At 39.5% G+C, this 13689-nt stretch overlaps 1 protein-coding gene across 1 annotated transcript in view; it reads right to left on the minus strand.

Annotated features, from left to right (window-relative positions):
* The window catches only part of slc4a4a (solute carrier family 4 member 4a), a 69022-nt gene that overhangs the window by 29802 nt on the left and 25531 nt on the right, over nucleotides 1-13689 (minus strand). The window contains exons 5-7 of the mRNA XM_084054221.1: nucleotides 11875-12010; nucleotides 6729-6889; nucleotides 2561-2740 (exon numbers count right to left, since the gene is read on the minus strand). Of these exons, the coding sequence (XP_083910347.1) occupies nucleotides 2561-2740; nucleotides 6729-6889; nucleotides 11875-12010 (477 nt within the window). The remainder of the gene's footprint in view (nucleotides 1-2560; nucleotides 2741-6728; nucleotides 6890-11874; nucleotides 12011-13689) is intronic.

A 13689-nucleotide genomic window follows, 5' to 3' on the forward strand; every position in this document is an offset into this window, starting at 1 on the left:
CCTTCAGCTAAAAAAAAAACTATTACACTGAGAGCTTTTGGGACCTGATCAGCCTAAGGGGCGAGAAATAAATGAATAGATTTGGACAAGAGCACATTCTGATGCCACTGTAGCCTTTCAAATGGCACCCCACCCCCCAAGCAAAAAGAGCGACATGGTAATAACATAGTTGTCAGTATGATGCAGCCAACAAAAAAACGGTCCGTTTATAAAATCAGACAAACAAAAAAGTATATTTATTATTTAGAGTTCATATTTGAGGGAATGAGATCCAATTGAACTTTAAAGAAGATAATGTTGAAGACCAATTTCAGTGTTTCCCTGACCAAGCCTTGTCGAAATACCTACATGCAAAAAATATATATGTACAGTAAATTGGTGTCAGTGGGCACACCAAGCTAAAGCTAGATCTGAGGTGGAGTTCAAAGTAAATCTAAAGTTCTTGATGAGACTTTCTTTTAAAGATGCTTCAAACTTAAGAATACATTGAGAGCTTCTGCAGTACTTAACCACTCTACCATAGCTCTATATACTAAGCCCCCTCCTTTTTTCCCCCTCTACACGAAATCTGTTTGCCGAAAATAGCCAATCTACAAGCTTGAGCTTGTAGATCTGCTATCGTCACCGAATTTCCGCATAGTTTCGCCAAATGTTCGCCTATTACAACATGCCCAGAATAGGGACGCTAGGATTTATGAGGGTGGCTAAGTTGTCGCGACAGCTTGGCGGTCCTGATGGCACTTACAGCCTAGGTCTGGTGAACTTACTAAGCCGATCCATACTGGAACTCCTTTGGTCCTGCAACTCCTCCATAGAGGTGCATAGAGGTGACAGGCATGTCACCGAGTTGTCAAGAGGACTACGGGCTTTTAGTGGTAGAAACGGTGCATCCCAGGTCAATCCCCGGAAAGGAAACGAAGAAGGAGAAATAGAAAGAATGGAATGCGAGGAAGGATGAAGAGAAAGAGTTGACAGATAGCACCCGTTAAGCCAAAGCAAGTGGTTGTTAGAGAAGCAGTAAAAACAGAATTAACAGAATTAACAGCGTAGTGTAGCTGGTATTATGGGTATTATTTAAGCACCATGAGTCTTTGGAAAAAATATTTTGCTTTAAAATGCATTTTGACTAAATGTGTTGAAAATCCAACAGCATGAATAATGTAGTAAGCGTATCCAACCACTCACATGTAGATAGATAGATAGCTTTTCATATCGGAAATAAATGGTGATCAAGTTTCCCTTTGACCTTTGAATTGAGATTACTTGCTTTTGATGAAGTCATTCACCCGACAGTTTTATAAATCTTACAGGTAATAAATCATTTTCCAAAGACCCAGGGTAGGTGTGGGATTAATCACCATGTTAACACAGTGAAATGACAGTCAGTGTGCACATTTTGTTAACATGCACATGTATTGAAACAAGTTGCATTATAAACAAATAAAAAATAAACATCACAAAATTAGGCAGATTTTGTGATCAATTTGTTATAAAGGAGTCCATTTTATGATACTGGAAAATATTTCAAATCTACCTACATGGAGACGTTCTGTGAAGGGACATTTTTCATAGTGACACCAATAAATAGGAATGTAAAATATTATATTAGCTCCACTGATCCAAGCCGGAACACAGTCGATTGATTGCTCATTAAAATGAACATGCACGTGGTCCACCCATCTGAGCACTTGACACAGCAGCTGTTAAGTGGTCAGATGGGCCCTGATCCAGGAAAGGTTGGGAACCCCAGCTTTACTTAGTTACTGCAACCTTTAAATCCAAAATTGTCACCATTCCCACATGGGAGGTTTTACTGAAATAATTATTGAACGTCTCCAAGTAAGAGCTTTTTTCACAATATAAAGTGTTTCATCCTTAGCAATAAAAAGCAGTTGAATAAGCAAAAAAAGAAGGAAAGAATATAAACAATTCCAATCAATCTTATTGAGTTAGATATGCAAGGTTATGCAAACATAAATCACATGAGTTTTGTAATTCTAGATTTCTGTAATTGGCCGACAATTATTTGTCATCTCAAAAATTGTCACTGGTGTCTCAATGAATTAGATTTGATTCATATGACATAATTTATGTCTGTCAGATTAATCTGCACATGAATGTGATTAGTACAGTTAGTCAATTATAAGTGAATTGTGAAGGTGATGATATGAAACGTTAGGGCTAACATTAAAGATACCATACACAAGATGTGTATGGCATAGTGGTTTCATTAAGGATGTGACCAGGAACTAATAAAGAAAAACATCACATGGATGCAACTGGGACGTATCGTCAGTGTTGTAGCCTGGGGTCATCGGGTCAACTGATGAGTTCCTCATAACCTATAGTGTCGTTTCATACTGTGGCTTCATATTCCCTGTGCTCAAAAAGAAAACACTAAATAATTGTGTCTTATTTAAAGACGAAGATGCTATCATTAATTACTCAAATGTTTTTTTTTTTTTTTTGTTTTTAACTAAATGATTTTGTAAAAAATAAATAAATAAAAGTTCTATCCCAAATAAAAATGAAGACTGCACCAAACTGGCATCTGTATTACCGTTCTCCTGGTTGGTAAACAGCCTACTTGCACTGGAGACCGTCTTGCCGATGTCAGCCAGTGAGCGCAGGTTGGACTTCTTGGTCTGGTGGCGATGTTTCCTCAGCAGCGTGTACATCACCTTGTCCTTCAGCTCCGCTTTCAGCTGGCCGTTGGCTATCTGGTTGTCTGTGATCATCTCTGCGTGTGGACAGAGCAGAGTAGCGGTGCAGCGGTTAATCACACCGATCGATACAATCGATTATTTAAAAGATGATCAATAATTGATCATTTAATGAATAAATCCATCAGTAATCGATTCCTATTTACAATCGCTAAGATGATAATGGATAGTTACAACCCTAGAGCAGAGAAAGATACATGAAAGAAGGCTGTTGTTTCAACGGCCATCAGAAACAATAAGATTCAGCAGTTTGCTGAACTATGATTTGCCTCGAGTGTAAAAATAAATTGAGTTAGCCTATTTCTGAGCTATCCTGTTTTTTTGTTTTTTGTTTGACAAAGACAGTGAGCAAAAGCTGAACGTGAAATGTCAAAGCCACAGCATCACTCAAAGCAGTCAAGTCACCGTAAAATGTCTTGTGAGGACTCAATGAACAAAGGCCAGACTGGAATGCTCCTAGACATGATGCCTGTGCGCCTGTGTCGCAGAGCAAAATATAGCAGATCTACAAGCTCACGACGTGTCACGATGCAACGCTTTGTGAGCTTACAGATCGGCTGTTTTCGGTGCGCGGCACTGGCACGCAACTAAGTACAAATCACCCCCCAGCCTTCCATAACATCATGAATGGCTCAATCAAAAGGTCTATTTTTAAAAAATAAGGTCAGATGCCTTAAAAGTAAGCTGCCTCAGGGACTCTGTCAGACTGTCTGTCTGTCTGTCTGTCTGTCTGTCTGTCTGCCTGTTGCTTCGTCTGTCTCTTCATCTCTCTATCAGTCTCTCTGTCTCTCTGTCTCTCTGTCTCTCTGTCTGTCTGTCTGTCTGTCTGTCTGTCTGTCTGTCTGTCTGTCTGTCTGTCTGTCTGTATTTCTCTCTCTCTCTCTCTCTCTCTCTTCCCATAGAACGGTGGTGCTGCTAATGACCCATCAATCAAATCAGTTGGCCTCAAAGCAAGGGGCCTAGCTCAGCCCAGTTCCATGTAGCACAACCAATTACATCACATTAATCATTCCCAGTGATAAGTCTTCCCCTGGCTCTATCATGCAGGGGAAACCATGGCATGCATGGTGTCCTGAGCTGGAGGCGTGGAGAGTAGGACTGGGCGATATGACTTCAAATCAATATCATATCACCATTATTTTAAAGTTTTGCCCCAATTACAATAAACCCATTAAGACCTGAGGCCGATTAAAAAAAGAAAAATCTAAATCCTAACGCTTTAAAATATATATATTTTCAAAGATTTGCACAAATGTTCACGATTTTTCAAAAATAGCAGATCTACAAGCTCGTAGCGCGGCACTCAGTGCCGCGCTACAAGCTTGTATATCTGCTATTTTTGAATAGCCTAAAGAAATCTAAAAATGACACAGATGCGTTCCCGGTCTTAATGGGTTAATGAACGATTATTTTGTTTTATTTTATTTTGGTACGCCTCCATTGTACAATAAAGTATTATACAGTGTTAAGTGGTTAATCAGACTCATTGATTTTATCGATTATAAAACAAATTGTATTGATTTGTTGATATATATGAAAAAAGAAACTGCTTCTCAATTATTCGATTAACCTTCAGTATATTATGAGCAAGATTAAGTCGGTTATTGGTTCTAAATGTCTGTAATATTTAATTTGTCTTATATTTAATTCCCCAGCCCCAGTAGAGTGATACTGTCATCTCAGAGGCAATTGTACTTCCAATGTAAAATTCGAGTCACTTCCTGACTTGCCTACATAATGCTGACGTTTTTAAATACGAGTCATAGGACCATGGCGAATCAGCGAATCGGAGCGAATCAGCCTGGATTCCAGGCTAGTGTTTTTCAGGCGCTCAATTTAAATGTGATACGCTGTACAGTAAACACAATGATATGACACACATCTCTGAGGGGAAAATGAAAAGATAAAAAAAAAAACAACTAGTGCGACGAATAGCCTAAGCTTCTATGAAGAAGCTGATAGAACCAAGAAGATTTATTTGTCATTAAACACGTACTGTACAAGCAGTACTGTACCTGTATACGGTCTTATATTTAATTCCCCAGCCCCAGTGGAGTGTACTGTACCTGTATAAGGTACGGTACTACTTATACAGTTACTGCTTATGCAGGTCCAAGTACCTTGAAATAGCTACTACAGAGTGGCTTTAAGCTTTGTGTATCACATGCATCCATCCATCAACCTGTGCCCACAACTGTTCTGTTATAAAACGTAATGACACGCTCAGGATGATCGCAACATACTTTTTTTTAACCCATTAAGACCTGAAGCCGATTCTACAAATGTATTCTAAATAAACAAGAAGACAAGCAAAACAATATTCCGAAAAGTTCTTGATGATGTTTCTATATCAGTGGTTCTCAAACCTTTTCATGTCAAGGACCCCCAAAATGATATGTTTTTGGCCACCAACCCCCATCTAAAAATATTGTGTTCCAGGGACCCCCCAGGAGCAAAGATTTGAGTTACAAATGTTCGCTTTAAAAATATATATATTCAAAGTTTGCACAATTTTTCACGATTTAAAAAAAATAGCCAAAGTGTAAAATAATGCTTTTTTAGCTCAAATCAAAAAATGACAGATGCTTAATGGCTTAAAATATTCCACCTCTTTCAAATATAAAGTTGGTATGGTGGAGTTATGGTGAAGGAATGTTCCAATGATCTGGACAGGATCAACAACACCTTAGAGGCGATAAAAAAAGGCAGATTTATCCCGCCGGCTGTGATTATCGTTGAATATAAAAGTACGCCAGACTCAAGACTTTTAGCCCCCCCTTGGTGTTGATGTGTGTTTAGGTTTTTACAGCTGAGTGAACCTGGATTTCTTTCTTATTACGATACAGTGAAAGTCTCGCCATTATGTCGGTACTCCCACTCGGCATGTCTAGGCCCTTACTAGACCAGAGAATCATGAATTGAATCTTTTTTTCTGTTGTCTGCTTGTAATTGATTCCTTCCCGAGAACTGACAGAAAACGATCCCTGGAAAATAATTAAAGCATTTAAAATGATGACTTGAATCACGTCGGCTCAGTGAAAAATAGCGTCAAACTATTTATACTCCTCTGATGGGCAGCTTACTGCTAATCATAGCTCGGACATTTTTCTTTTACAATTACAGTGAACTAAAATAAGCACAGGCCAGAGTCGAAACCTCCGATGCCATCACATTGTTGCTGCTAATTGACCTAGTGGGAAGAGCTGTTGAAAAAAAGCCAGTAAAAAGCATGCGGTTATGGTGGTTTACTGGTGCATGGACACACGTCCATGAACCAGTGCTTTTTGCACTGGTTCTCAAGCGGTAGGTACCGAGGGCACACTGGTGTGCCGTGAGACCAGCTGTGCCTTGGGATTTTCCGACAACCACACATTATTTCGCAATATAATACAACTATACAAAACTTTTGTTTTGGGCATTAGTGAATGTTCAAATGTTCAAGATGGGTCACGTCCCTGAGTTTCTAAGTTTGGAAAACACTGAATTAGAAAGCAGTCATTGACAGCCTGGGTCATCAACATGACCGCACACGGACAAATATGTCTTACAACTTAAGACTTAACAAAAAATATATACATACTATTTATTTATTTTCATTATACTGTTATTTTATGTTAATTTAATGTGCAATTAAAGCACAGATGTTATTGATAAGACCCAAACACAGAATTGGCTTTGGACTATACTGCATTGATGCCTGTATACAGACAGTATACAGTGGCTGACTTGCCAGTCTCCAGGTTTTCTTTCTTAGGTAGGACACTTTTTTGATTAATGCATAAAAAGTACTATCATTTCAAAACGTGTAGCACATTGTGATATACACAAAGGCACTCCAGGAGTCCACTAGCACACATTTAGGGCTAGGTCTATGTGTGTCTGGTAATATTAATGACCGCTCATTTTATATGCCTGTGGCAAGAATAAAATGTGGACTAAAACTGTCCATCACAAGCCGGCATGGTGGTGAGTGGTGACCTCTGGTCATTGACCATTGGGACTTACCAACAACCTGTGGCAGGGTGGATGCCTCCATATCCAGCATGATGGTGCCTTTCTCTATGCACGTTCTCAGCTCAAACAGGCTGTGTAAGGACAGCGTGGCCACGTGAGGTTTACTCCAGCGCTCGCCACCTTTCTCCACCTTCTCCTCAAACTTGATCCACCTGGAGGAGCAAGAGAGAACATTCAGTCAGTTCTGAGATGTACACATCTAGTACAAGTTATACGTACCTATATCTACTGATTGATTGTATGTTTACATGACAACTTGTATTGCTGTATATTATACGAGTGGTTCTAAACCAACCTTTTTTAAGCTCTGCACCATTAGTGCAATTTAAACAATGCACAAGGACCACCCACAACAATATATTGTATTTTTTGTATTTATTTAATTTATCATATTTAACATTAATTATCTAAAAGACAGATTTATACTTAGTAGCGTGCCAGTGGCGTGTACTGAAAATAGCTGATCTACAAGCTCACAACACGTTGCAGATCGCAACACATTGTGGACTTGTAGATTGGATATTTTCAGTTTGTCAAACTGTGCACAATAAAGTATATCAAACCCTTAATAGTCAATATTTCCTTTCAAGCTTTTTTTAAACACAATTAAATATCATTATTTTGTATGCATTTAACATATGCAACATATATATTTTAAACATTTCCCATGGACCGCCTGTAATTATAACATGGACCACTAGCGGTCCGTGGACCAATGGTCGAGAAACAGTGATTTATACTATTTGGAACAGCTGCTAATTCAGAGTAATTTTTACTACTATACTTCAATGAACCTCAGTGTAGATCTATAGTTGCTTGCTATGACCTAACTCTACAGTGCATTTTCACAATTCTATGGTTGGTAGTGAGTTCAGTTCAAACTTTATGTGGCCACGGCACAAGCACCATTTCATACTTTCACAGCACTTTCAAATATAGTGAGAACGCATCTGTGTCACTTTAGATTTCTTTGGCTATTCAAAAATAGCAGATATACAAGCTCATAGCGCGGCACTCGGTGCCGCGCTATGAGCTTGTAGATCTGCTATTTTTGAAAAATCTTGAAAAAAAAAGTTTTAGATTTTTTTCAAAAAAATGTTAGGATTTAAGAAAAAAAAATTAAGAATCGCCTCAGGTCTTAATGGGTTAACCTAGTTTCCCCTGAAAAAAATTGAAATAATAAATAAATAATGGTATATTAGTAAATAGTGGTTAAAATTTTCTTTTTAGGGTATAGAATTTGCCTCTGTGTTTGAGGCAATGAGTGAGCACAATGTACTGCTAATTAAAAAATAATTTGCAACTTTTTTGTAAAGTTGTATATATTGCAATAATAATGTGCAGTGGTCTGGTCACAATATCCCAAGGCACTACCTGGCCTTGTCTCATGGCCTCGGCACACCGTTTGACAACCACTGTCCTACAGTACAGCTTTGACATTATTAACCCAGGATCCTCGACAGGCTTACACTGAGAGGAGATCAAGTGTTGACTACTGTACTGTAGGTGGATTAATCCCTACTTAGTGAATCGGCTGCAGTAGTGGACAGTAACAAACTGTAAGTTTGTGTTAAGTGAATGTACTTTACTTGAGTATTCTTTTTTTGGAAGCTTATGACTTTCACTCCACTATATTTGAAAGACAAATATTGTACTTTTGACTCTACAACACATTTCTAGGAAAGGATCCTCGACACCCAAACTTACAAAAATAGATTATGAATTAACCAATAAAGCTCTATTTAAAAATAAAAAAAATACTATAGTCAATCTAGCTCACAACACGTCACAATGTGGTGAGCTTGTAGATCAGCTATTGTCATTATTTTTGAAAAAGTTAGCATGTACTTTTGATTTCTTGAGAATTTGTAAAAGAAAGTACTCTGGTACTTTAACTCAAGTACAAATTTGACTGACCAACTTTCACTTATCTATCTACACTCCAAGTCCTGTGATTGAGTACTTTGTCCACCACTGATTGACAGCGGTGTGTTTAGAACATGTTTAAACGAAACAAGCAACCCAAACCTTACTACAACAGCTGTCAGTGTCCTCTAATTCTATCTAAACAAAAATTGTTTATCAAACTTTTTATTGAAAGTTTTGGAAATGTTTTGCCTGTAACTAGATTCTCAGAGAAGTCCAGAACATGGCACATAATGATATTTGTGCACAGTAAGAGCCAGAACAAGGCTTGTGAATGACTCACTGCCAGACACTCCATGCCAGGGGTTTTCTTTGGCCATATTGGCAGCAAAGAGAGTGCATGTGGCAGAGAGCCAGCACCACCAAGCACTTGCGAAATGTTTTATTCATAATGAATCCAAGAGTCCCATGTCTCAGCAGTTCATGAACAGCATAGTGGGTTTTGACACTCAAATTGATTTATGAATAGTCCACTGGTTCTCAAACGTTTTTGGCTAGTACCCCCTTTCCCTATAGTCTCTCAAAACTGCAAGAGAAAACCATAGCTAGCATATGATGCTATACTGAATTCATGATAAGCATTTTGAAGAAAATAACTTATTTTGCATTTTGACAGTTTACAGTTTACAGTTTAGGCATTTAGCAGACACTCTTAATCCAGTGCGACTTATAGTAAGCAAGGACACAAGATAATACATCATAACACATCAATATAACATCAAATGCATAAAAATGAGAGAATATAACTTATAATTACAAATAAGAAATGGAGGTAAAGATAATCTTTTTTTTAAAAATCCATTTATCTATCTATCTATAAATCCATTTATCTAAACGTGAGAACCACTGGAATAGACTAACAACTAACCATTTTAAAGCATTTGAAGCGTTTGAATTTCTACCATTGGAACAATAACTTTTCAGAAAGAAAAACGGTTTATGGTACAGTCGGAAGAACACTGAAATATTTGATTCATTATAGAACCAAGGTACGGTGAGACCTCCTCGCTCAAGTATTACTTAACAGTTTGTGCGCGTCCTAAAATCAGCTTCCCTCTTTTCTGGACCAGGGCCCACGTGAAAATCTTGAAAGCGTTCGCTGCCCACCCACCTGACCACTTAACACGGCAGCCGATCGGTGGTCAGACGGGGTGGGCCGCGTGCATTTTCAGAGCATGTTATGATCAAACAATCGATTGTGTCCCACCTTAGATTAACCCATTAAGACCTGGTGAAGCATCTGTGTCACTTTTTGATTTGAGCTAAAAAGCATTATTTTACATTTTGGCTATTCAAAAATAGCAGATATACAAGCTCATAGCGCGGCACCGAGTGCCGATCTATGAGCTTGTAGATCTGCTATTTTTGAAAAATTGAGAGCATTTGTGCAAATCTTAGATAATAGATATTTTTTAAAGCGAACATTTGTAACTCAAATCTTTGCTTCTGGGGGGTCCCTGGAACAAAATATTTTGAGATGGGGGTCCTTAGCCAAATACATATCATTTAAGTTCTTATTTATTGGTATCACTTTTTTGTATTAATTATAAAATGTTATTATTAATTATTATGATTATATCATCATTGAAATATCAGTGTTTTGACAATTATCTGGGGGCCCACTTGCAACACCCTCGCGGCCCCCCAAAGCGGGCCCTGACCCACAGGTTGAGGACCAATGTCTTTATCCTATCCCAACAGTTAACAGGATGTGGGAGGGATTAAGCTACCATTACAGCTCACTTGTCTGTCGGCATGATCTACTGTAAGGCTTGTTGGCATGACTTTCATTTGTAGCAGCTTAATGACACAATGTTTATGCTCGTCCAGACGCTTCAAGTGAATGGCAGGAGCGTGATCGATGCTGTAGTGGTGGTAAAAAAAAAGTACTCTGATTTGGCAATACCACAATGAGGAAATACTTTCTTACAAGAAAAAGTCCTGGCCTCAGACTATACTTAACTAAGTACCAAAAGTAAAAGTATAAAAAGAAAAGAAAAAAAAAAGGTTTTCATTTTATACTTTGGTTATTCGAAAATAGCCGATCTACAAGCTCACAACTCATCGTAGATCAGCTTCTTTTTTTTTTAAGATTTTGACGAACTTTTGAAAAAACTTTCTGCAGTACTTTTGAAGTACACTTTTGGAACTTTAAGTATATTTTGATGCCAATATTTTTGTACATTTACTCAAGTAAAATGTTTAATGCAGGACTTTGACTTGTAACAGAGTATTTCTATATTGCTGCATTGCTACTTTTACTCAAGCAAAAAAAGCAGAATACTTCGTCCGCCACTGACGCAAGGGTTAAAGAGGGGTTAAACAGGGTCCCCCCTTTCCCCCCTGTAGAGAGCTTCATTCAGTCATTCAGTCATTCATTCATTCAGTACTAATGGTGCATAAACAACCATCTCCCTCCTCCCAGGCCGTCCCATCCTGCTCCATCCCACACTGCACTACACAGGACAGACATGCCATCCTTTGTTTTGACAGCGCTCTCCTCTTTTGATGTGACTTTCTATTGTAAAAACTGAGCGTACAGCGGATTAACTCTTCAAAGTGAATCATTACTATTATTATTATTATTTTTATTATTACCAATTGTAAGCCTGAGTGTGAACAATTGTAACTAATTAACCCATTAAGGCCTGAGGTTCCGATTCTACAAAATGTCTTCTAAATCCTAACAGTTTTTTGAGAAAACTTATGTTGCTATGTCTTTTCAAACTTTTCGAGTGGTTTTCAAACTTTTTAATGTCAAGGACCCCAAAATGATGTGTTTGACCACGGACCCCCATCTCAAAATAGTTTGTTCCAGGGACCCCCCCAGAAGCAAAGATTTGAGTTAAAAATGTTTGCTTAAAAAATATATATATATGTTCAAAGATTTGCACAAATGTTATATCTGCTATTTTTGAATAGCCAAAGTGTAAAATAATGCTTTTTAGCTCAAATCTAAAAATGATTTAGAAATGACAGGTTTACAGAGAATGACTTTATCCATTGCTGCTAAGAGGTTTTAAAGAGGTTTAGAGAGTGTCTTGTTAAAAAAAGCTAAACTTAAAACTACCTTATTTTTATTAAAAAACTTCTTTCCAGTATTATCACTATTTCATCTTGTTGTATATCGTAGCCTATTGCTGGACACGTCTCACCAACATTTCACTGCTCGCACCTGTATATGAGTGAGTGAGTGAGTGCCTGCTCTTACCTGGCCGTCTCCTTCCACTCCATCTCCTGTCCGTCCACCGACAGCAGCTCGTCCAGCTCGGTGAAGAGCTGCGGGGGCGCCGGGCCGTCATCGTCCTCCCCGAGGATGAAGCGGATCCTCTCGGCCGCCGGCGAGACTGCGGAGAGAAGGAAAACGCTGCGGTTCACAGGTGGAACTTGACACTGCTGCTGGTGGTGCCCGTTGGCCATTAAGGGCTTGGGCGACGAGGGCTTCGTCCCCTCGTCCTCCTTCTTGCCCTCGGGGGCAGACACGGGAGGAGGGGAGGGCGACAAAGGTGGTGGTGGGATCTTCACCACCCCCTCCAGCGACTCCTCTTTCCCCCTGTCGTCCACCGCGGCGGTGGACGACAGGAAGTCCTCTGTCTTCTCTACTTTCTTCCCGGTGGACGACAGGAAGTCCTCTGTCTTCTCTACTCCCTTCCCCTCTTCGTTGTTGTTGTTGTTGGACATCTTCACGACGACACGCTGACCCCCCCGCCAAACTATGAATCTCGGGTGGTCTTCACTCAAGAGGTGGGTGTGTGTGTGTAGATAACAGCTGGTAAGCAGCACAAGCTCACCAGCAGCAACAAGCGGCAGCTCAAACCCTCATTAAAAAAGTGACGACCGCTCTCAGTTAGCCCGCTCCAGCGCTCTGCAGAGCCAGGTAGAACGGGGGTCCGAGGGGGTTTAGGGGTGACAGCGTCCCCAGTGCAAGCCCCTTCACTGCCCCCCCCCCTTACACCACACTGTTCAAACAGGCCCTCTCCCATTGGCCCTCCAAGCTCTTGGCACGCTGCCCTGGAGCCCCTCATTAACAATTAGGAAATGCTTCACAAACTGCCCTATTCTTTACAAGCGAGGCTTTGCTTTCCTTCCCCTTGTCTTCTCATTTGAATACTTATACAAGCATCAGTGCTCTGAGAGAGAGGAAAAAAAGGGCCATTCCAACATTCAAAGGGGCTGATATATAATTAATACTTTTCACACTTTCTGATGCCTTTCTAAAAGAACTTCTGGAGGAATCCGCAAACAAATATGTGTACCTACTACCTACTGTACTGTGAATTGGCGCACATGGCAAACGACCACAGAACAAATGCTCATACCGCCAGCCACACTACATCAATAGAGGAACCGCACTGGGTGCATTTTTACACTGTGCAGAGATTAAATACATTTTGTTGAAATGAAATGAAGGTGTTTGTTTGAAGGATCATGATTATTTAATAATAGATACAGTATCTTGTGAAGAAGAGAAGTGTCTCTTTATCTGCCAAATATGTAAAAAAAAAAAGTCATCAATTTGTAGAAATATGTATGAAATGTGAGCTTATTACCATGGACATAGTGAAACATGTTTGTGATTGGACAGAGCCCAACCAATCACAGCATCCATTGAATCCATTGAATTGACTTGGGCTCTGTCCAATCACAAATAAGAAGTATTGTCCTACCCCTTCCGTCATCTGAAATGACCTTGTGTTTTCCAAATGTCGTGTTTTCTCAAATGTCGTGTTTTCTCAAAAGTTGTTGTATCTTCTGAAATGTTGTGTTTTGTGAAAGGTCATGTTTTCTCAAATGTCAAGTTTATTCAAATGGCACGTTTATTGGAATGTTGTGTTTTGTGAAATGTCTCGTATTGTGAGATGTCGTTTGGTTTTCCGAAATGTGTTTTCTGACATGTCGGTGTGCTTTGACTCTCACGACCACCGTAGCATCACCCCCATTTCGGGCCATGAATCAGATTCCTTCACAGTAGCGGCCCATAGCCAGCCACAGCTGATGTCACCACCCACCGCTCCTGCGGAGTCAC

The sequence above is a fragment of the Gymnoscopelus microlampas genome (assembly GCF_963454915.1).
Source record: "Gymnoscopelus microlampas genome assembly, chromosome: 4".
NCBI lineage: Eukaryota > Metazoa > Chordata > Actinopteri > Myctophiformes > Myctophidae > Gymnoscopelus > Gymnoscopelus microlampas.